The 24392-nt window shown below is 44.8% G+C and overlaps 1 protein-coding gene across 1 annotated transcript in view; it reads left to right on the top strand.

The window, feature by feature from the left end:
- Adgre1 (adhesion G protein-coupled receptor E1) overlaps positions 1 to 24392 on the top strand; it is a 71147-nt gene that overhangs the window by 29087 nt on the left and 17668 nt on the right. The window contains exons 11-16 of the mRNA XM_052746784.1: positions 2609 to 2692; positions 8656 to 8833; positions 12595 to 12714; positions 17173 to 17357; positions 18353 to 18523; positions 23510 to 23704. Coding sequence (XP_052602744.1) covers positions 2609 to 2692; positions 8656 to 8833; positions 12595 to 12714; positions 17173 to 17357; positions 18353 to 18523; positions 23510 to 23704 — 933 coding nt within the window. The remainder of the gene's footprint in view (positions 1 to 2608; positions 2693 to 8655; positions 8834 to 12594; positions 12715 to 17172; positions 17358 to 18352; positions 18524 to 23509; positions 23705 to 24392) is intronic.

Raw genomic sequence — 24392 nt, 5'->3', positions numbered from 1 at the left:
AAGTTTCATGATTTATTACCAGCAAATGTTTAATTTGTATACATGCGCACGTGCGTGCATGCGTGCACACACACACACACACACGCACACACACAAATAATACTTATATATCGGGTATAATACTTATACCCTGGAGTTATGTAAGCATTTCTCAGGCAAAAGTGGGTTGTGAGTGGAGAACCTGACCTATTAAACTCACTGTGACAAGTAAAAGACTTCATATCCACCTTCAGAGATTGTCAACATTAATGCGAGTTTATACATTATCTGTGGAACCTCCACACACCTTGGAATACTGTTGTGATTTGTTGTGGTAGAATACATACAATAAGTAATCAGTTCATCTTGGTTACTTGTTTTGTTGCTGTGATAAAATACTGTGACAAAAGCGATGTAAGGAAGGAAGGGCTCACAGGGTGAGGATGCAGTCCATCATGGTGAGGAGGGCCTGGCAGCCAGATCTTGAGGCAGCTGGTCACATCGCATCCACAGCCAGGAAGCAGAGACCGGTGAATGTTAGTGCTCAGCTCACTCTCTCCTTTATATGTACAGTCCAGAATCCTAGCCAAGAGCATGGTGCCACCCAAGGTAGGCAAGTTTTCTCACCCCAATTAATCTAATTAAGATATCATCCCCCACAGGATTTTGGAGAGATTGCTTAAAGTTTAATAGCACTGCTTGCTCTTCCAGAGGACCCAAGTAAAAATCCCAGCAACCATATGGTGGTTTACAACCATTTGTAACTCCAGTTCCAGGGCATTCAGCACCTTCTCTGTCCTCCACAGGCACCAGGCAGCTACATAGGCAGTCAAGACACCAATACACATAAAATAGTAAATTTTAAAAAAGAGAGAGAAAAAAGGAATCCCCTACAGACATACCCAAATTGTGTCTCCCAAGGGATTGTAGATTTCATCAAGTTGGCAATTGAGATTGGCCATCATATCACCATCTTAAAGTGTACAGTTCAGTGGTTTGCAGTGGATTTACAGTGCCAAGAAAAAATCGTTAGTATCTTGTGCTGGACCTTCATCATTCCCAGTGGAGCCTCCACACCCACCAGATAGGAGCTGCCACACCCCTCTGAGGCCCCAGGAACACTAACAAGTGCTGAATTGGTGTGAATCTTTGTATTCCGGACATTTTCTGTAGCCAAGACAATTCTTTAGGCATGTCCTCGGGCTAGGTCACATGATGAGTTCTCATCCTCTGAGAACCTGCGTACCGAGTTCCATGACAGCTGTGCCTACCTGCACCGGCACCAGCACTGCACAAAGCCGTCTCCCACAACCCTCACCAGCATTTGCTGTCATTTTGTTGTATCATTTTATTGATTGAGAATTTCATACATATGTTTTTATCAAATCCACTCACTCTAGTTCCCCCACCACATTCCCTCCCAACTTTATGTGCTCTTTGAAAACTCATCGAGTCCACTCAATGCTGACATTGTCTGTTTTGAGGGTATCCTTCTGACTCAGATGAGATGGAATCTCAATATTGTTTTGAAATGTATTTTCATTTATGGCCAGAATTGAATGTTTTTTTTTTCTTTCATGTAACTCTTGACCATTTGCATTTTTTGAGAACTGGCTGTTCATTCATACATTTATTTTATTAACCTGTGTGATGATTATGTATTTTTTGTTTTGTTTGTTTTTGAGAAAAGATTTCACTACGTCGCTCTAAGGTCCCTGGAATTTGGTATGTAGACCAGACTGGCTTCAAAATCACATGTATCTGCCTGCCTCGGCCTCTCAAGTGCTAGGACTAGAGGTGTGCACCACCACACATGTCTGACCTTGATGATTAATTTTAATTGTCATTTTGACCCAACCTGGAATCACCTGGGAACAGAGTCTCAATGAGGGACTGTCTGCATTGTGTTGGTCCGTGGACATGTCTGTGGGGGATTGTCTTAATTAAATCAATTGGTATGGGAAGGCAGAGCCCATGGTGGGCAGCACATTCCTTAGGCAGGGTCCTGAACTGTGTAAGAGTGGAGAAATAAAGCTGAGTGTATAAGCAAGCGAGTGAGCAAGCATGTGTCCTAGCTCCATGCTACTGACTGTAGATGAGCCATTTCAGGTTCCTACCTTGAGTTCCCACAATGATGGACAGTAGCCTAGAACTCTAAACTGAAGCAAACCCTTTCTTCCCCAAGTTGCTTTTTGTCAAAGTATTGTATCTGAGCAACAGAAATGAAATAACTCTCCACACCAATATTGGGGCTGTTTCAACATGGGTATGCAGTGTGCTCTGATAAAATCAGTCTAGTTCAGCACTTCTTTCTTCTTGCCCTCTGTTTATAGCTGGAGTCTTCACCTCTCCTAGTTACTCATTAACTAAATATTAGGCCATTGTGAACTGTGGTCTCCCTGCTGGGTGGGGCATGCCAGAACTCTCCAGAGCAAATGAGCCCGTTATCCACCATCCTTCTTAACTTCTGTCAAATGAAAACTTGATGGGATGAGCGTTTATTTCCCTGAGAACCAAGACTCAGAACTTTGTAACACTCATATGTTGGGCTTTATTGCTCAATTTGTAGACTTCGTGATTCACAACAGCCTGGCCAGTACTCATATGTGCTCTTTCTCCTGGGACTTAGGCCTCCTTTTGCACACTGGTGAATGCCACCTTGGGCATCCTGGATAACACCTGTGAAAACAAAAGCACCCCAGTGTCCCTACAGGTAACGGCAGCACCTTCTTCATCTGTGTCTGTCTGTCTCTTCCCACCACTCTGAGCATGTGCAAACATGGCTGCATGAATGTGTGTGTGTGTATGTGCACATGTGTGTATATGTGCACGTGTGTGTAGGCCAGATGTTAATCTCAGGGATTGTCTTCAGCATCTCAGCATGGCTTCACCTTTTAGATTTTTCATTAGCATAGAGTATAACGGGTCTTGTCCTGACATTTTCAGAAGTGTGTCATTATTCTTTGTTTGTGTTCCCACCCCTTCCTGTCTGGTACCCATCTCTTCACCCCATTCACTTCCCTCTGGATGATCACCCTCTGATTTCAAAACATATCACTTTCTTTATTATTTATTTTGAGATTGTATTATTTTTTCAAAATGGAGTATATTTTATTTATTGTTTGGCAACTTCATACATGAAAACCACCGTTTCACACATTCAGACTGTCACACCTAGCCCATTATGTCCCATGAGGAAGGAGAGAGACAACACTTATGGGTTCCAAAGATTTTAATAACTCACCACATAAGCAGGTCACTGATTGAGTAGGGCTGCAGGACAAGGACATAGCAGTCTTGCTTCTCCTGACATCCCTGAGCAAAGGCAGAAGTTCCCCCACCTTCCATCTGTACCTTCTTTCTGCCCCCTCTTCCTTGATACTTCCTAAGCTTGGGGAGGGTGAGATAGACACCCCATTTAGGTGTACGTACGCTGACCATATGGCATAGTCACTTATTCTCAGCACCATTTCTAATTATTCTATCCCTTTAGGCTCTTTTCATATTTTATTTAGAGTAGACACCTTGTTTTTCAGATGGCTTCTCACTGGGAAATCTTACCAGTTCCACCTAGCTGGCTCAGTGCCTCAGGAATCCTCCTTCACCTTCTGGATTCACAGGGGTACACTGCTGCCCCCAGATTATTTTTATTATTATTTTCTTTATTTTCTGAGATTATGATTTCCTTCTTCCCTTTCCTCCACTCAAACCCTCCACATGCCGCTCCTTGCTCTCTTTCAAATTCATGGCCTTTATTTTCAGTAACAGTTGTTACAGGCTACATTACATGTTACATTACACTCCTTATTAAATGCTACATGTTACATATGTATATGTACATACATATATATTATTAAATACACAAATGTACCCTGCTCAGCTGTATAATGTTGCCTAGATTATTTTAAAAATGGGTTCTGGGGACCTAACTCCAGACTTCACATAGCAAGCATTTACCAACTGAACCATCTCCCTAGCCCTGTGTCTGAGCTTTGAACATCCTGGAGCAGCTTTGGGTGCACAAAGTTCACAATTGATTGAGTGTAGTGGTAAGCCTGGAAACATGAATGGAAGATGAAGTTCCTTCTGATCTTCCCTGAGGTGTGGTTCTGGATGGAACTGGCTTGTTTCACTTCCCTTTGGAGATTTCCTTCTCCTGCGATGCTGGAACTCAAGGCCACTGCAAACACCCAGCTACCAGGGCTTCACCCAGCCTGGGCTCCCCCATCACCTATAAAACCCCAACCCAGCTCCCTTGTTACAGTTTTATCATTTCAAAGATGTTACGTAAGTAGAAACTGTTTATGCCACAGTATGACTGTAGTGCTCCACATGGGAGGCCGAGGCAGGAGGGCAGTGAGTGTGAGGCCCCATATCAAAAACAAAGGATTAATTTCAGTTTACAGTTTGTAGTATGTCACGTGGGAACTCAAGCTAGGAACCTGGAGGCAGGAGCTGATGCAGAGGTCAGGGAGGGTGCTGTTCACTGGCTTGCTTTCCATGACTTGCTCAGCCTGCTTTCTTATAGAACCCAGGACCAGCAGCCCAGGGATGGCTTTATCCACAGTGGGCTGGACCCTCCCACATCAACCTTCAGTTAAGAACATGCCCTTTAGACTTGCCTGCAGACAATTTGATGAAGACATTTTCTCAGTTGAGGTTCCTCTTCCCAGATGGCTCTAGCTTGTGTTAAGTTGACAAAAAACAACTAATACCACAGCTGTTTTACCTCCTCTGTGTACACTTGTGTGCATATGCATGTGAACACACACACACACGCACACACACACACACACACACACACACACACACACACACATGCACATACACCGGTGACTTGTCTGTTGACCACTAACTGAGAAGCTCTAGTATACCAAATAAAAATTCAATGTTTGGTTCTGGGCCTCTAAAGTTAAATGCAGTTTTTAAAAGATAATTTTATTGATGTGTCTGTGTTTCCTTGTGTGTATCTGTAAGAGTGTAAAAGTGATGATGGTGGTGCATGCCTTTAATCCTAGCGCTTGGGAAGCAGAGGCAGGCAGATCTCTGTGAGTTTGAGGCCAGCCTGGTCTACAGAGCAATTTCCAGGACAGGCACCAAACTCTCTCAAAAATCTCTCTCTGTCTCTGTCTCTCTGTCTCTGTCTGTCTGTCTCTGTCTCTGTCTCTCTGTGTGTGTGTGTGTGTGTGTGTGTGTGTGTGTGTGTGTAGTTACCTGTGGAGGCCAGAATGGTGCTGGATTCCTTGGCCCTGGAGTTTCCAGTGTTCGTCTGTGAGCCACTTGATGTGTGTGCTGGGATCTTTAGTTCAGTCTTCATGCGTGAGCATTGAGAGCTCTTAGCCACGGAGCCACATCTGCAGTGCCACAGCTCAAATCCAGGTGATGTCACTTAATATTAATGAAATGTGAATCCTTGTTTTCTCATCTCAAACTAGAAATAATTGTTGCCTATAATTTCATAGATATCGGCTCCATACTAAATAAGATGATGTGTATTTATGCATATGCTTACATATGACAGTTAAACTGTGTGCATCTAACTCAGGTTGTGGCTCAGTGGGCAAAGGGCTGCTTTGTAAGCTTGAAGACCTAGGTTCTATCCCCAGAACTCATATTAAAAAAACCCAAAAACCTAGGCCGGGCGGTGGTGGCGCACGCCTTTAATCCCAGCACTCGGGAGGCCAAGCCAGGCGGATCTCTGTGAGTTCGAGGCCAGCCTGGGCTACCAAGTGAGTTCCAGGAAAGGGCACAAAGCTACACAGAGAAACCCTGTCTTGAAAAACCAAAAAAAAAAAAAAAACCCAAAAACCTCACAAAAGCTAGCCAGAGCTCATGCATTTGAAAATCCAGCACCAGGAGACAGGGCCCTGGGGTCACTGGCCACCCATCGTACTCTATTTGGTGAGTTCCAGGCCAGGGAGAGAGACCCTGTCACAAGATGAATGGCATCTGGTGTTATAACTACACTTGGCATATGAGCTCCATGTGAGCATGTAACCTGTGTGCTTGCACACACACTCACGCCCATGCATGCACATGATACCTACTTTACAACTCTATATAGTTTTTTATTCTTATATTCCAGAAATTGCTGTGGGATGTTCTGTATGGCAAATGTGTTGCTCTGATTGGTCAATAAATAAAACACTGATTGGCCAGTGGCTAGGCAGGAAGTATAGGCGGGACAAGGAGGAGAATAAAGCTGGGAAGTGGAAGGCTGAGTCAGAGATACTGCCAGCCGCCACGATGACAAACAGCATGTGAAGATGCCGGTAAGCCACGAACCACATGGCAAGGTATAGATTTATAGAAATGGATTAATTTAAGCTGTAAGAACAGTTAGCAAGAAGCCTGCCACAGCCATACAGTTTGTAAGCAATATAAGTCTCTGTGTTTACTTGGTTGGGTCTGAGAGGTTGTGGGACTGGCGGGTGAGAGAGATTTGTCCTGACTGTGGGCCAGGCAGGAAAACTCTAGCTACAAGAAATACAAACACTACACTCACATTTTTAAGAGTTTATTTTTCGCCAACTTTATATGTCTTGTTTGTTTGGCCCACAGAGGCCAGAGATGTCGGATCCCCCTGGAGTTGGAGTTATAGGCAGTTGTGAGCTGTCCCGTGTGTGTACTAGTACTGAACCTGGGTACTCTGCAAGAACAGTGTGTGCTCTTGACCTCTGAGCCATTTCAGCCCTATACTTACAACACTTTTAGCAACATTTTTCTTTAGTTTTGACAGTTTCGTGTATCTGTCTGTCTACTCTATTGCGGTTATGTTCTCCCCAGTACCTCCTGGCACCCCTGGGACCTCTTCTGTCCACCTAGTCTCCAGTGACTCCACCATTAGTGAAAATGACACCCCCCCAGCAGCCATTGACAGTCATTAGTGTCACTGGAAGGGATGGGGCCTTGTGGGCATCTCTGTAATCCATGGTGGGAAGCTGGATGGTCAGGTCTTAGGCAGGTTATCCATGGCTGCTGTGTTGTGGTTGCCATGGTGATGTTGCTCTGGCAGCAGCATGAGGCTCTCCCTCATCTTCCAGCTCTTCAGTTCTCTCTGTCCCCTCATCTGATCATTTCCCGGGTGTTGGGGTAGAGATGTGACATACATGTCTGGTCTAGGGCTGAGTTCATCATTCACTTATTCTCAGTGCTCTGGCCAGATATGAGTCTCAGAAGTACACTTCAAATTTGCTGTTCTTCCCAAGCTTCACTAGACAGGATATCAATGTTAGTTCAAAACTTTCTCTCCTTAGTGCATGCAGGTGCCATGTTGCGTGTTCACACAGATGGCTTCATACGGCATTCTTCCCTAACAGCTCTGTAGTGATCATGTGACTGGATTCCGTGTTCAAACTGTTCAACAGCTTCTTGAGAACTTAATTTTTTTTTCTCAGAGACAGGGTTTCTCTGTGTAGCTTTGTGCCTTTCCTGGAACTCACTCTGTAGCTCAGGCTGGCCTTGAACTCAGAGATCCGACTGCCTCTGCCTCCCGAGTGCCAGGATTAAAGGTGTGCACCACCACCACCCGGCTGAGAACTTAATACTTTAGAAAACAATTTAAATGATCCCCATGGAGCCAGGTTTTTGCAACATTTTCAAGTGTGTCTGGAGAGATTAATTCCTAGAAAAGAAGTTTCTGGGTCAAACAGCATGTGGACTGTAAGCTGGCTCAGGCACCGGCTTGTTGTGTCCTGCAAAGGCAAGGCTGGGCTTAAACATTCATAATGGGACCCCTGAAATCTAGAAATGGAGCTGAGCAGATGCCATTTTTGGCTCTTTTTGTTGATGAGACAGGGTCCCGCTGTCACCCAGGCTGGCCTCCAACTGGCTGTGTGGCCCTGGACCCTGTGATTTCAGAGCTGTGTCACCACACTGTGCAGCGCTGTTCTCCTTCTGCCTCATCCGCGACCTTCTCTGATAGTGCCAGGAATGACATAGGTTATTTTGTTAGCTAGAGGAGGGGGGAGGAGGAGGAACAGGGGGAGGAGGGGAGGAGGGGGAGGAGGAGAAGCAGGAAGGAGAGGAATTGGGAGAGGAGGAAGGAGAGAGGAGGAGGAGGGGGAGAGGAGGAGGTGGAGAGGAGGGGGAGGGGAGAGAAGGGGGAAGGGAGAGGAGGGGGAGAAGGGGGAGAGGAGGAGGGAGAGAGGGGGAGAGGAGGAGGGGGAGAGGGAGGAGGATGAGAAAGGGGAGAGGAGGAGGGGGAGGAGGGGGAGAGGAGGGGAAGGAGGGTGAGAAGGGAGAGAGGAGGAGGGGGAGGAGGGGGAGAGGAGGGGAAGGAGGGTGAGAAGGGAGAGAGGAGGAGGGGGAGGAGGGGGAGAGGAGGGGAAGGAGGGTGGCGAGGAGGGGGAGAGGAGGGGGAGGGGGAAGATGAGGGAAAGAGGAGGAGGGGGAGGAGCAAGAAGAAGAGGAACCTGGGGAAGAGGAGCAGGAAAAGCATGGGGAGGAGCAGGAGGGAGAGGGGGAGGAGGGGAGGGAGGAGGGGGAGGGGGAAGATGAGGGAAAGAGGAGGAGGGGGAGGAGCAAGAAGAAGAGGAACCTGGGGAAGAGGAGCAGGAAAAGCATGGGGAGGAGCAGGAGGGAGAGGAAGAGGAGGAGAGGGAGGAGGGGAGGGAGGAGGAGGGAGAGGAAGAGTGGGAGGGGTGAGACTATCAGCAAATGTTTCCTTCCTTGCAGAATGCAACTACAAGTGTTTCCCTCATTCTGGAGCAAGCCCCCACGTGGACTGAACTCAGCAGGGAAGAGACATCTGCCCTGGGCACCATCTTGCTGGCGACTGTGGAAAGCATCATGTTAGCCTCCCTTCTGACACCCTCAGGGAATGTCAGCCAGACTGTTCAGACAGAGTACCTAGGTAATGCATACCCTTGAAGGCAAGGCTGCTTTTCAGGGATGACGTAGTTGGATTCTCAAGACTGTCCATGAACATTCAAAACCTCTAACTCACAGCAAAGCAGATCTGATATTAGTGACATGACACCAAGAGTGTGTCATTAACTCACTTAACACACATTGTGAGTTGTCTACTATGTGATTTAAGACATGACAAGCACTTTCTTGTTTAGATATTTCCAGTTTCCCCTTCCAAGGTTGGATTGTGCTCCTTGGTGTGGCATTAGGAAGGGATTTGTGACTGTGTCAAGTCACCGTTTTAGAACGTTCTTTTCCTTTCCCTTAGTGACTGAGCATCTTCGCACCTCAGCTCCTCTGCCTGCTGTGTCTCAGAGTTAAGACGACGAATTGCAGGTTACAAATCAATTCATGAAGGACACAAAGCATTATTGAGAAATATGTGTTATTTTTAATCCTGGAAGACTTGGGGGGCTGTTTGTTACTGCAGCGTGGCTCATTCTTCCCTGACTGATAAATGTTTGATTACTGACCACTTGGGGATATATGGTGCCACTGATCTTTTTATGCACTTCTCATTCCGGTGAGCAGTTCTTGTATCAGTCAGTCCCGCAGATATCAGAAGTTCTCTTTCAGTCGCTGCTCTGACCTGGGCATAAGAATGTAGGTAGCATTTTATCAGCTTTAGGAATTTAGACATCTGAGATATGTGTGATTAGATCAAACGTTATCAAGAAAAATACTACAGACTGAGGAAATTAAGGAGAACTAAGTTATTTTATGTAGTGCAGTGTGCTGGTGAATTATGAAGCATTGAAAGACACCCAGGAGACTGGTAAAGCATGCTCCTTGGTGAATCTGCCAGGCCATCTCTAGAGGTGTTTTGGTTTGTGGGATGGCGGTGGATGGGAAAGGCCCCCTTTGAGCCAGGGTAGGGCTGTACAGCAGCCAATGGTGCCCATTGGGTCAAACAGGAGAAGGAAGAGGCAGCTTGCGGGTGTAAGCATTCTGCCACTCTTCCTTTGCTTCCTGGCTGCTATGATGGGTTGAACCCTCTGAAGCCAGTGTCTCCTGCTTTAAACTGGTTCTCTCAGAAATTTGTCACATGACTAACATAGGATGGGTCTCAGGGATGGCAACAACGCAGGGGCAGGAAGTGCAATTTATTCATCTCACTCTGTAGCCCTGGTGGGCCTAACACTCATTGAGATCTGCCGGCTGCAGCCTCCTGCATGCTGGGATTAAAGACACACACCTCGCAAAAAGAGTCATTTCCAAAGTAGCTGATGACGGTAAGGAGCAGTAAGGAGGCCAGTGCAACTGCAGTGGAGTGGATGGTGGCGCCTCTGTAGGAGGAAGGCTCACAGAGAGAGAAGGGGAAAGCACGGGATGCTCTGTTGATTCCAGATGTTGGGGAGGAGTGGCTTTTACCTCACTCTGGCAATGTTATTGACTTCTGATGCTGCTGGTGTGTGGGTCAGCTGAAACAAACTCCTGAGACTAATCAGCTTTTGAAATCGAAAGGTTTGATTACGGCACATGCTTTCAGAGGTTTCAACCACGGTTGGTTGGGCTCCATTGCTTTGGGTCTGTGGAGACAGAGCACATTATGGCAGGAGCATGGACTGAAGAGGCATCTCACCTCATAGTTGTGAGGAGAGTGAGATCGAGAGAGATAGAGTGAATGCAAGAGCCCTAGTCCTTCAAATTGTTGGGATGCCAACAATGACCTAACTTTGTCCCAGGCTTGCAGCCTAAGATTTCCACCACTTATCGGTGGTGTCTTGAGTGGGGAACCAAGCATTCTATATAAGGATTCTTAGGGGGAATTTCTGCATTCAAACTATTGCAGTTGTCTTCAATTCTATTGCTTTCTAATGCATCCTCCCCCCTTTCCTTTTAGACATCGAAAGCAAAGTAAGATATGAAAGTTTCTGTCTGTCTGTCTGTCTATCTGTCTGTCTCTCTCTCTGTATTCATGAGTGTGCAGGTATGAATGTGTGTATGTGCATGCGCGTGGAGGCCGGTAGACATGCTAGGCTTTAATTTCCCTTAGGTGCCATCCACATGTTTTTTTGCAGCAGGGTCTCTCCCTGCCCTGTACCTCACTCTGTGGCTTAAGATGGCCAATAAGCCCCAGCACTGGAATTTTAAATGTGTGGTGATATATTGTTTGTAATCTAGGAAATAAAGCTTGCCTGAAGATCAGAGGACAGAGTTAGCCACAGAGTTAGCCATAGAGGTCAGGCAGTGGTGGCACACACCTTTAATCCTAGCACTTGGGAGGCAGAGGCAGAGATCCGTCTGGATTTCTATGAGTTCAAGGCCACACTGGACTACATGAGATTAATCCAGTCTGAAGGAGAAACAGAGTCAGGCAGTGGTGGTACACACCTTTAATCCCAGCACTAGGAAGGTGGAGACAGGAAGTGGTATGGCTGGGTGGAGAAAGGAATATAAGGTGGGAGGAGACAGGAATTCACTCTCTTTCAGGCTGGTGAGGTAAGAGGTAGTGGCTGTGGCTTGCTCTGCTTCTCTGATCTTTCAGCTTTCACCCTGATGCCTAGCTCTGGGTTTTTATTATAAGACCATTTAGGATTTGTGCAACGTAAGTGTGTACCACCATCCCTGGATTTCTCTTATTTGAGGCTTCTGGGAATGGAACACAGGTCTCCATGCTCGTTAGGTGAGCTCTTTGCCCAATGAGCCATGGCCCTAGATGGGAAAGCTTCCTTTTGAAGCTACAGCAAGGCTTTTCCCTGTTCTGTGGTAAGGTCTGTGAAATATACATAGGGAATTGTTCTGTGCTGTTTAAGCTCACTGAGCCAGCGATGGAGGTGGGAAGAGCCCCTTTCAGACTCAAACATGTTTGTCATAGAGTGTGCCCTCCAGCACCTCTTGTCCAGGGATGAGCTGTCCTCCAACTCTGTGAGAAGGGGAAATGAGAATTAAAAGAAAGAAAAAAATAGCCCAAGAGGGGAAGTACCATGCCTCTAGAATAGAAAGAGTGACTGCTACCGTGAAAACATTATGTCTTGAATATGGCTGGGGTGGGGGTGAAGCATCCCAGGAACCTTCTAAGGCAGAAGACTCAACTACTCTTCACCCCATGATATAAAGATTTCTGTGGTGGGGATGGCCAGGGGACACTCTCATCTGGGCGAAGATATTCCCCATGGTACCCTGTGCTGCTCAGAACTGCAGCTGACTGTTCAGTTCTCAGGCCTGCTGGTGTGGAAGTGTCAGATCTGGTCTCTACTGTTCCTGCTCTTTGTTTTATTATTTTATGTCTGCTTGCTGTGCACTTAATAAGCATACTGACTCAAGGCCCAAGTCACAGCTATGGTGGGTTGTTGTCCATATGTAACACTTCCTGTCATCCATCAAGACTCAAGAGTTTCCCTACAATGGACTAGTTTTCCATGATTCCTTTTGATTACAACTATAGATTTGCACATTTTCTTTTTAAAGATATGCTTTTTTATTATTTTAAATTACGTGTCTCTGTGTGTCTATTTGTGGTTATACACACATGAGTGCAGATATCTGTGGAGGCCAGAAGAGGGCATTGTATCCCCTGGAGGTAGTTGTGAGTCCCCTGGCATGGGTTCTGGGAACTGAACTGCAGTCCCCTGCAGGAGCAGCAAGTGCTCTTAACCACTGAACCAGGCCGCTGGCCCCTGTGCATCTTTCTTGGGCAGAAATCAAATTCAAGATAGATACAGTTTCTGTGTGTCCTAACGAAACACCCCCCTTTCCTTTTAGACATCGAAAGCAAAGTTATCAATGAAGAATGCAATGGGGAGAACGTGTCTTTTAACTTGAAAGCCAGAGGGAATGAGATGAAAGTTGACTGTTCCATCATCAAGGAATCAGAATCCACAGGTACAGAGCCATCCTGAGCACCAAGATGGCGGAGCACCCAGTCCACCGGCCTTACCAATCATCTGTAGTTTTGTGAGGAGCACCCAGTCCACCGGCCTTACCAATCATCTGTAGTTTTGTGAGGAGCACCCAGTCCACCGGCCTTACCAATCATCTGTAGTTTTGTGAGGAGCACCCAGTCCACCGGCCTTACCAATCATCTGTAGTTTTGTGAGGCAGTTATAGATGGTGGAGAATTAATGAGAGTAGAGGCGTGGACAACCCATGCACTCAGAGTTTTCTACCTGGGAAGGGTGTCTAACATTAGGTGCATGACATGGAGCTTGGTGCTGTTACCACCCAGTGGGGTGTGGCCACCAGCCATGTGTGACTGTTGAACTCTTGAGTGGCGATGAGCCCTCTCCCTGGCTCACTCTATTGTGAGGCTTCCCACTGAGTTCTAAAATCTGATTTGTTGATCATCTCATTTCTACAATTTCAGGGTGATGCTGTCAGAATTTCTATCTTTTTACAGAACCTAGCTTTTGTGACCAGTTTGTCTTCCTTATTTTGTTCAGCTATTTATTTGTGTCCTCTTTGGATTCATTGAGCTTATCCATGTCCTCTTTGATTTTTGTTAAATATTGTTTTTAATTTGATTTTATTAATTTATTCTATTTTTTGAGAACTTTGTGTATGCATTCAATGCATTTTGATAAAACCTGTCCATCATTCTCTTCTCTCCAATCCCTTCCCTACCTCTACAGTTTCCCCTTCTCAACTGTATGCTTTTTTAAAAAAAAACCTATGGAGTTTACTTCATGCTTCCTGTAAGTGCAAGGGGGTAGGTTCATCTGTGCAGATGGGCAGCTTCTCAGAGCACACGCCAGTGAAGACAATGGCTCCCCAGTAGCCACCAACTACCAACAGCTCCTCAGTTAGGGCTGGGACTCCATGAGCCTCTCCCCATCCATGATGGGATTTGAGTCTGGCTTGGTTTTATGTATGCTGTGAGAGTTCATGTCTGGCAAATGCTGGTTTTCTGCGGATGTTCATTCTCTCTGACTCCTACAACCTTCCTTCCTCCTCTGCCGGGTGGATCCCCAAGCTTTGAGGAAAGGGAGGTGATACAAATGTCCCACTTAGAGCTGAGCATTGATGTTCTCACTCTTTTGCATTTTTTTTAATTTGGGATTTCACCCACTTCACCCTCACTGGCATCTGTCATTGTGGAGTTGGTGATTTTTGGATCAGCCATGTTGCCTTGAGTTTTTCCATTTTTTATGTGTTACTAGATTGGTATTTGCATATCCAGGGTTAGGGCATAGCAAGGCAAAGAAAATGAATAAATAGCAGATAGATAGATAGATAGACATAGATAGATAGATAGATAGACAGACAGTAAGAATCAGATCAGGTGCTCAAAAGACTCAGCATAAATCAACTGGGGACACCCCACTGAGGCAATCAAGAAGGTCCCAGGCAGAGTGGGGTCTCTCAGATGAGGCTTCCACATCAAAGAACAAATAGCAACACCTAGAAATGATATCATCAAAGTGAACACTCACAACGTCAGGCAGGAACTGACTAGTTGAGACATGAAGCTGGAGTTCCAGACCAAGCTCTGCCCTCTTGGCTCAGTTTCCCATGGCCAAACTTTTAGCTTCTCTTTCCTACCACAGATACTTTCACATCATGGGATTAAACACAGCAACCTCTCTTGAAAAATACATACATCTAAATAAATGAACAAAAATTTGAGAAGAGAGAAAAGAGATAGAAAAAAAATCCCAAAATGCAGAATTAGGGAGCTAGTGGATAAGGGAACATGTCACCAAACCTGACAACCTGAGTTCCATCCCCGGGACCTATGAGGTGGAAGTAGAAAACCGGCTCCCACATGCTATCCTCTGACCTCCACACACGCCTCATGGCCTGCTCACACTGTAACGAAAACATTCAAAGATAAGCAGATGAAATAAAATAGAAATAAAAATGCAACCAAAAGTACAGATAATAACAGGAAGAGTGGTTAGTGGGACTGCCTTGTCTGGGGATGCCCTTGCCCATGTGGGATGAAGCCTCAGGCTCTGCACATAGTTTCTTGGTTTCTTTGCCAAGCTGTGTGGTTGATGTTGGTCTGTGCAAGCCTCTGTGAATCTCCCTTCCAGTGTTCAGCTGTAGGCTGTTTCTCCAAAACTAGAGGGTGTGGGTTGTGGACCTGGCAGTAGCAGATTTTGTGTGTGTGTGTGTGTGTTTTAAATGGAGGTGGTGACAGCACAGTTCTCTCTATGTAGTTCTAGCTCTCCTAGAACTACCTACATAGACCAGGCTGGCCTCAGACTCAAAGAGACCCTCCTCCTCTGCCTCCCAAGTGCCGGAATCAAAGGCATGTGCTACCATGCCTAACTTTACATATTTAAAAATGTATTCTTCTGTGTCAAAAATTCCAGCATGGGTGGAGACCTCCAGGTGAGGAGCTGTTGGCAGCTGGAGGAAAGTCAGTTTTCTTTAGTGATGACATCCTGGGTGGAGTGCCCAGGATCCAGCAAATGGCTGTGTGCGGGGGCAACAGGAGGTGGACTCTGTGGGTTGGAATCTCTCCCTCCCTCTGCCATTTCTCCCTCTCCCTTTCTCTTCCACTCCCTTCTCTCTTGCTTTTCTGACTTAAAGTCTGTGCTGGTTAGTTTTAATTACCAACTTGTCACATTTGGGAGAATCATTTGGGGAGAGTATTAACGAGGGACTGAGTAGGTCAGGGTGGCCTGTGGTCATGTCTGTGGGGGTCTGTCTTACATTAGTTGATGTGGGGAGACCCGGCCCACTGTGGGAGGCACCACTCCCCGGACTGTGTGGGGATAGAGGAAGCAAGCTGAGTAGTCTAGAGAGCAAGCAGGCAGAGACGTGCACTCTCTCTTTGCTCTTGATTGTGGATGTGATGTGACCAGCTGTTTGAATACCTCCTCTGGCAAGTTTTAAAGACTAATGTGCTTATTAGCACAATGGTACATAGATTAAATTAGACAGAGGGAGACAGAGACACAGAGAGAAACTTTTAGGTGTCTTTTAAATTATTTATTAACTTGTTATTTATTTATTTATTTATTTATTTATTTATTTATTTATTTATTTATTTATTTATTTATTTATTTATTTATTTATGTGTGAGTGTGTACATGCATATGAATGTACCAAGACACATAAATGTCGGTTAAAGGACAACTTTTGGGAGTCAGTTCAGTTCCCTTCTTCACTGTGTGGGGACCATATGGAACTCAGGTCTTCAGGCTTGGTGACAGACACCTTCCTTTGATGAGCCATCTCTCCAGCCCCAGGTGTCTTTACAATGGCTGTGTATATGATTCTGTGGTTTCTAAGTTACGTTGCTCAATGGCGTCATTTACAAACCATTTATTGTGCATGGTACTAGGTAGTGAGCAGGAGGCCCTGCACACACCAGCAAGCTCTCTACTGCTGAGCCCCCAGCCCTCTCACAAGATTTACAGATGAGGCAAAGCTAAAGCTAATGCACTTTAAAACTGAAGAAAGTCATGAGGTCTGATCCACTCACTTCTTGCAAACTATGTCCCTTTGTACACGAAGTCTGTTGGTTCCACAGGCTGCCCTGTTTATATCAGGGATGAGTGAGGAGTGTGGATGGGGTGAAAGTGTGAACTCTGCCCCCAACTCAGCACAGCTCCACTGGCCTTTCCTGTGCCCTCTTTGAAATGGCTCCAGGAAACACATGTCCCATGGGGGTTTGGCTTATTAGATCTGTTGGAGTTTTATGACTCTCAGAGAGCAGGAACAGCAGACTGGAGTTCAGGGTGGGGCTTGCTTTCCTTCCTTTCCTTTCCTTCCCTTCCCTTCCCTTCCCTTCCCTTCCCTTCCCTTCCCTTCCCTTCCCTTCCCTTCCCTTTCCTTCCCTTCCCTTCCCTTCCCTTCCCTTCCCTTCCCTTCCCTTTCCTTTCCTTTCTTTCCTTCCCTTCCATTTCCTTCCCTTCCCTTCCCTTTCCTTTCCTTTCCTTTCCTTTCCTTTTCTTTCCTTTCCTTTCCTTTCCTTTCCTTTCCTTTCCTTTCCTTCCCTTCCCTTCCCTTCCCTTCCCTTCCCTTCCCTTCCCTTCCCTTCCCTTCCCTTCCCTTCCCTTCCCTTCCCTTCCCTTCCCTTCCCTTCCCTTCCCTTCCCTTTCCTTTCCTTTCTCACATCCCCTTTTTCCCTGTTCTTCAAACTCTGCCTCAGCTGATCTGGAAGTTCTCTGGTATTTCAACCTTAGAGTAAACTGGGGAGAGTCTGTGTATGTACGTGTTGCCTAAGTGAGCACATGTTGCCTGTGCTCACATGTTGACGGTGTACCTGTGTGCACATGTGCAATCTATAATTTCCAAGAAACAAACAATTCTCTCTCTCTCTCTCTCTCTCTCTCTCTCTCTCTCTCTCTCTCTCTCTCTCTCTCTCTCTCTTATTTTGGGGACATACAGGGAACCCGGGAGTGGCTTTTGTCTCCTTTGCACACCTGGAATCGGTTTTAGATGAACGCTTCTTTGAAGAGGGTCAGATCTCCTGGAAGCTGAAGATAAACTCCCCTGTTGTCGGTGGCATCATGACTGGGGAGAAGAAGGAGGACTTCTCCAAGACCATTGTCTACACCCTGCAGCACATCCAGGTTTGTGCAGCGTCTCGCAAGACCCCTGGCTGTCTGCCAAGGAGTCCTGCCACCCCAGCTGAGATGGCACCTATTTAAGAAACAGTTTCCAGATCATGACATATTTGGGTGAAGAAAATGGATTCCCATTTCTCCTTTACTAAGAAAGATCCTATGCACCCTTTTCTAAGTTTTCTCAGTGGTGACAACTTCTGATGTAGCAAGTGTTCATGCTCTTGTGTATGTATTTGTGCAGGTATGCATGAGTGTATGTGTGTGCATGCACATGGGCTTGTACTCACGTGCACATGTGGCAGCTAAAGATCAATGTTTGGTGTCTTTATTGCTCTTGTTTTATTTCTCAAAAATTTGTATTTATTATTTATAATTATGTGTGTGTGTGTGTGTGTGTGTGTGTGTGTGTGTGTGTCTGTCGGTGGGTGTGTGCATGTGAGTGCAGGTGCCCATGGAGTCCAGAGGCATCAGATTCCATGCAGTTGGAGTTATAAGTGGTTGTGAGCCACCTAAAATGGATACCAGGAACTCAACCCAGCTTCTCTGGAAGAGCAGCAAGTGCTACTGAGCCATCTCTCCAGCCTCCTCTCAACCTTACTTTTTGAGACTGGATCAGTCTTTGAACCCAGAGACTGTTGATTCGGCAAGGCTGTCCGGTCCACAAGCCTCATGGAAACTCTTATCTCTGCCTCCCAGGGCTGGAATTACAGACCTTGGATGCCACTTTCAGCTTTTTTACATGCATGTTGGGGATTTGAACTCAGTTTCTAGTGCATTCATAGCAAGCATTTTAATCTTCTGAACTATCTCCCCAACTCTGAGAGGAGTTTTCTTGTAGAAATAACAGTGTGGTCTAACAGTAGATCAAATACCACTACAAACTGAAATGTGGTCAGTTTTTCCATTCCCTTGAATGTCTGGTCCCAGATGGTGTTTGAGCTTGGTCACATTGAATTCGTTCCAGCGAAGTTCTCTGGTAACTGGGGTCTCTGATCTTTCAGCCAAAGCAGAAGTCTGAGAGGCCCATCTGTGTCTTGTGGAACCCCAATGTGGAGGATGGAAAATGGACACGCTCAGGCTGTGAGATCACAAAAGCATCTGAGACATACACAGAGTGCAGCTGTAACCGGATGGCAAACTTGGCCATCATCATGGCTTCTGGGGAGCTCACAGTGAGCATTGGCAGCCTGTTCATGTTTCCCTGAGTATCTTGCCTGAAACCTAATGGGGGTGTATGGTTAGAACATTGTTGGTGTTTCCCCACAGTCTTGGGTATTTCAGAAGGTAACCATGGGGGAGGGGAGATATGTGTTACACCCCCATGATAGAGGAATTCATGATGTGATTAGAAGCCATGGAACTAAAGCACAAAGTCAGATGTAATAGCCTTGCATTAGTCAGGCTTCCTAAGAGGGACAGAACAGGAGAACATGTGTTGGAGGGGCTGTATTAGACTGGTTTGTACGATATGACCTATGCATTCTAACTATGGCTGCCTTCACACTGGAGAGGCTGAGAACCCAGTAAACACTCAGGCCAAGGCGCTGGATATCAGCCTGACACTAATGGTCTGGAGGATTTTTGGAGCAACCTGTATTTCTGTACACACTGGAAACCTGAAAAATCTGGATTCTGGTACAGTATCAGAATAGATGAACTTGCCAGCAAGATGTGAAGGCAATGAGGCAAAAGCAAACCTTTTTCCTTAGACTTACTTTTGTCTGGGCTGCCAACCGCATCTAGGATGGGTATTTCCACATCCTGATCAATAACATTTCTCTTGGGTGTGCCCAAACAGCTGATCTCTTGTTGGATTTCAGGTTCAATTAAATTGACCACTAAGATGAACTGTAACAGACTCTAATTAGGCCTACCCAATATATTTCCCAGGTCTTGTTTAATGAGCAGTTAATATATGATGGGACTTTTTGCTTAAAGCCAATTGTTTATTGGTCAATTTCATGGGATAGAAGATTGATGCTCAGGGGCCTGCCTCATCATGGAATTAGTAACTCATGGAAGTGGGACCTGAACCTTGAAAGCCTGGCCCCAAAGTTCTCTTTCTACTAAACTATAGACATCAACTAGAAATTGAGCTGTAGGAATTCCTTGAAGCCAGCGAAGGCTGACAATACACTGACATCCCTCAGTACTCATCCCCACTCCCAAAGGTGGTCTACACTCCATTCACTGGAGATCATGAAAAAACTACATTTTTTGAGGTCCTGGGTGTATTATAGGGTCTCCACTGAATATATCCACTAGAGGGTCCATGAAGTGAGCACAGATGAATGCATTGACTTAATAGAGAGGAAAGCTGTCTTAATTGGTGTGGAAAGTGTCCTTGGTTAATGTATTATGTATTATGAATGAGGAGTGGTGTATTTATCTAATTAATGTTTATTAATAAAAAATCAGGAGTCAGATATTGGGGTAAGAACCAGAATAATGAGAGAAGTGGTGGAAAAGCCACCAGTGACCTCCTATATCTTCAGTTCCTCCATCAAAAAGGACTGAAATCCTCTCTAAGCCCTGACCTACTACTTCCTGTCTTTCTATCTGTCCTCAGTCTTCCAAAACCTCTATAGTTAATTTTGGTCAGCTAGTGGCTAGCTCCGCCCTCTCCTTCAAAGCAAGCTTTATTATCAGAATCCAATCAAAATGTCACACAGCATTTCCCCCTTTTTGTCTAAATAAAACAGGAATATTATAACTCTAACATAGTAAAACTATATACAATAAGAACAATTATCAGTTAAGACTTAATTTTACAATGCCAAGTCCATTTGCATTTGTCAGATTCATAGAAAATATTCTATTATCTATCCTACCTTGGCAAGTCCAAAGTTTTGTACCTAATTTATTTTCTATCCTAACTTGCATTACCAACCCAAACTATTCCTTTATGTCTCTCAACCTTATACACATTACACCTTCTTTGTGAGTTTCTTTTCTGAATTTGGTAACAAGGAAAAGTATAACTATCTCGTCTTCAACTCCATCAGAGACCTGAGAAGGATATAATATTACCTGAGTAAACAGGTAGTACAGAGCAAACAACTTCCCAAATTAAGAAATGACAGAAACAGCTGACTGCCTGGACAGTCACCCAAGGTTCCTCTGTAACATTGGGACATACATCTTCAGCCTACAGGCCTGGAATATCTAACAGACTTTTTTGTGAAGCAGGAATTTTTAAGGACTGTTCTGCCTTATCTTGGCAAAGTTTGGCAGTCACTTTTTTGTGTGTCCTGCTTGTCCAATTTGGACAGCATACTGTCAGCAGTCAAGGCAAGGGCAGTTTCTTGCGCAGTGGCTAACTTTTGCCACAAAGAAAGTAAACTCCATGTGAAGTTTCTTTGATGCCCATCATCTTCTCTGAAGTAGATTGGTGCTGCCAGGAGCAGACATGTCTCATTGTCATAAAAAAAGAACCTTATGTTATTAAAACATCTTAAATGCCATATTCTGTAGGTCTCTGAAGTGTTTGAAAACCACCTGTATATCTAAAATGTATCTCTGTTTAACCTTGAAAACATACCTAACATGACTACAAGTTTGATTGTGATAGGTGACTAACTATTAACCTACATTTCTTTATTATCCTAAATAGTTTGAATAATATTTTTCAAGGACTAGAAATTTACATTACATTATTAAATGAACTGTATAGGTACAATACCTAAACAAGAGTAGAAATATATGTACAGTATGTTCTAACAAAAATAACCTTAAACTTTTATCAATATACAAAATGGTCTCAAACAAGAGTATATATATATATATATATATATATATATATATATATATATATATATACAGTATAACAAAAATAATCCCAAATTTGTGCCTTCCCCTGTGTCTACCAATCCCTCAATTTCAATGCCATTTATTTATATTTTTAACTTTGGTCTTTGATCATTTATAGATGTTTGCCAAAATATTTGCCTTATGGTTTATCCTGAAAATTCTGTTTCATTTTCTAAAGCTGTTCTGTCATCCAGAGCAGTATTGTTTTCCAGAACAGGCATTAAGTCTTTTAATTGCTCTGGGAAGGAGTTTCCTCAATTCTAACAGGGATGATTGAACCAAATTTGGTATGGGGGTCTGCAAGAGGCCCTCTAAGACATTTCCTGATGCTAAAGAGTTACCTTGCTTGTCCTATGTTGATCCTCATTCCTTAGTTCAGTGTTGGCCTTTGCCACACCTGCGTATTCCAGAATGCTGGGGCCTTCTGTTGGGATTCTCTCTAGAAAAAATATTATTCCTAGGAACACCTTGCCTACAATCCCTTTTAAGATGACCTGGCTTACCTCAATTAAAACATCTAACCTTTTGATTTTTCTTAAAATTTTTAGAAGTCACTTCTCCTATCCAAGTATCATCATAAACATGAGATTCAATATCAGCTGTATTTCTAATCCATTAATATTTGGGTGCTGATCTTGCCTTTAAAGGTCTATAACCCTTTTACATTCTGAATTAGCATTTTCAAAAGCCAAAGATTCAATTAATATTTTTCTAACTTCTGATATCTGATATCATATTAATTATAGCTGAAGTCAATCTTGGTAAAATAATCAGTGAAGGCTTCTTTTGGGCCTTCTATAATTTTAGTAAATGGCTCAGTCCTCTTTCCCAATTCTTCAGTATTGTCCCAAGCATTCAAAGCTGCTGTATGGTATAGGACCAAGGTGTGATCATCAAATGTAATCTGGCTTGCCACATCTGCACAATGGCTCTCACTGAGAATTTGATCTTGGGAAATCTCATATCCTCTAGCCCTTCCTCATTGTCTCTCCACTGTGTTTTCCATTGTAATTGAGGACCAGCTCCCAATACTGCTGTAACTAAATCTTTCCAGTGTTGTGGAATAATTTGTTCTGAGTGGCCCATGAATTTAACATCTGCTTCACAAAAGGTGAATGCATGCCATATGATACCATTGCTTCCTTAAATCTCTTCAAATCTAACATTTCTATAGGATCCCAGTTAATTTCTGAAGAGCCTTGGGGATGCCTATGATCTTGTGGTTGTTCTTGAATGGTAACTGAATAAATTAAGCTTGGTTTTCTAATAACCTTGGGCCACTCCTCTTCAGTTTCATAATGCAAAATTGCAGTAGCTTCTGCTCTAAACTCCTGTCTGTGTGGGAACATTTTCTTAGTTTCATTAGTATGTCTTTCAAAAGTCTGTATCTTACTAGTCAATTTTTTTGTATTTGGTACTGATATCAAACAACCTTTTTAGTGATAAAACACGAATTACCAAAATGATGATTATAATTGACATTATGTCACTCCCAGCTAAGTTGACCATCCCTTCATTTAATTGCTCCATTTTCAAATCATCCAATTATGGAACTACACAGAGACCTAACTTCCTGCACCATAATATTTCCCATTTTTAATGTGGGAAAAAACTTTTAAAAAACTAATTCCTCCCTTAAGAATTTCCAGTTGTCTCACCAGATCAGCTGCTGCTGACTGTGAAATGTGAGGCTGGTGTTGCTGTGTAGCATGGCTGGGCAGAGAATTCAGGCAGTGCACAGTCTGGCTGAGGGCAGCTGCAGCTGCTTGCACATATCTGTGAGCTGCGAGTGTGTGGCAGGCACAGCAACAGTAGAAGCCTGAGTGATTGTTGAGTTGGCTGACCTGGTGTGGCAGCAGCCCAGAGGAGGGGGTTTCTCTGTGCAGCTTTGTGCCTTTCCTGGAACTCACTCTGTAGCCCAGGCTGGCCTCGAACTCACAGAGATCTGCCTACCTCTGCCTCCTGAGTGCTGGGATTAAAGGTGTGCACCACCACCCTCCCTCCCCCCCCCGGCTTTTTCTGCTTCTTAAATGCTTATATTCCATAGAGAATCAATACTACACCCAGGACTTCTATGGCAAGGGGTTATGGGAATTGTAGTTTGTGAATGTCTTCTCCAGTATGGAGGGCCAAGCAAATGTTGGGGGTGAGGATGAGTACTCAGGGATGCTTTTGGATTGTTCAGAGTGTTGTGGATAACATTCAGATCACTCTGAGTTCAGGGGACAGAAGCCCCGGGACTCTTCTCCTAGCTCAGGTCTGAGTAAAGTGTTCTCTCCTTTCTTTGTGGGGCTGAGGATGGATTTCAGTTCTGTTGTCAGGCCAACAATGGTTCTTCTCCCTGACAGATGGAATTCTCCCTGCACGTCATCAGCCATGTGGGTGCAGTCATCTCCCTGGTGTGCCTCGCCTTGGCCATAACCACCTTCCTGCTGTGTCACGCTGTGCAGAACCAGAACACCTACATGCACCTTCACCTTTGTGTGTGTCTCTTCTTGGCCAAGTTCCTCTTCCTCGTAGGTGTAGACAAGACGGACAACCAGGTTAGTGACCCTTGGGCTGTGGCCCAGTCCAGCTGCACCGTCTGCCCATGTTCCTTTGCCCATCACTGTCTAGTTCCCTCCCCAGGGCCTTTTCATGGTGTTCTCTGCCAGGGTCCTAGTTTTCTTTCTGTGGCTGTGATAAACATCATGACCAAAAGCAACTTGAGGAGGGAAGGGTTTATTCCAGCCTGTACTTCGATGTCACAGTTCACTGCTGAGGGAAGCCACGGCAGGAACTGAAGTAGAGGCCATGGAAGAATGATGCTTACTGGCTTGCTCCTCCTGGCTTACCCAGTTTGCTTTTTTATACAGCCCAGGACTACCATCCCAGGGATGGCATTGCCCACAGTGAGCTGGGCCCTCCCATCTCAGTGCACTACACTCTTGCCTACAGGTCAGTCTTATACAGGTGATCCCTCAGTCATGGTTCCCTCTCCCCAGCTGACTTTCGTTTGTGTCAAGTTGACAAGAAACTAACCAGCACTGTCAGCTTCTCACTGTGTTGACCTCTTGTGACAGGTGTCAGTTTCAAATCAGCTCCTTGACCATGTTATGAATTATTTTGGTTCCTCCTATTGTTCTATTTTTCTGTTTCTTCGTGTGTGTGTGTGTGTGTGTGTGTGTGTGTGTGTGTGTGTGTGTGTGTGTGATGTATGTGTATGTGTTTGCATGTTTTCATCTGTGTGAA

The sequence above is a fragment of the Peromyscus californicus genome, unplaced genomic scaffold, assembly GCF_007827085.1.
Source record: "Peromyscus californicus insignis strain IS unplaced genomic scaffold, ASM782708v3 Scaffold_1__1_contigs__length_55948999, whole genome shotgun sequence".
NCBI lineage: Eukaryota > Metazoa > Chordata > Mammalia > Rodentia > Cricetidae > Peromyscus > Peromyscus californicus.
Note: the sequence above shows the minus strand (reverse complement) of the source record. Positions and strands in the feature narration are given on the sequence as shown.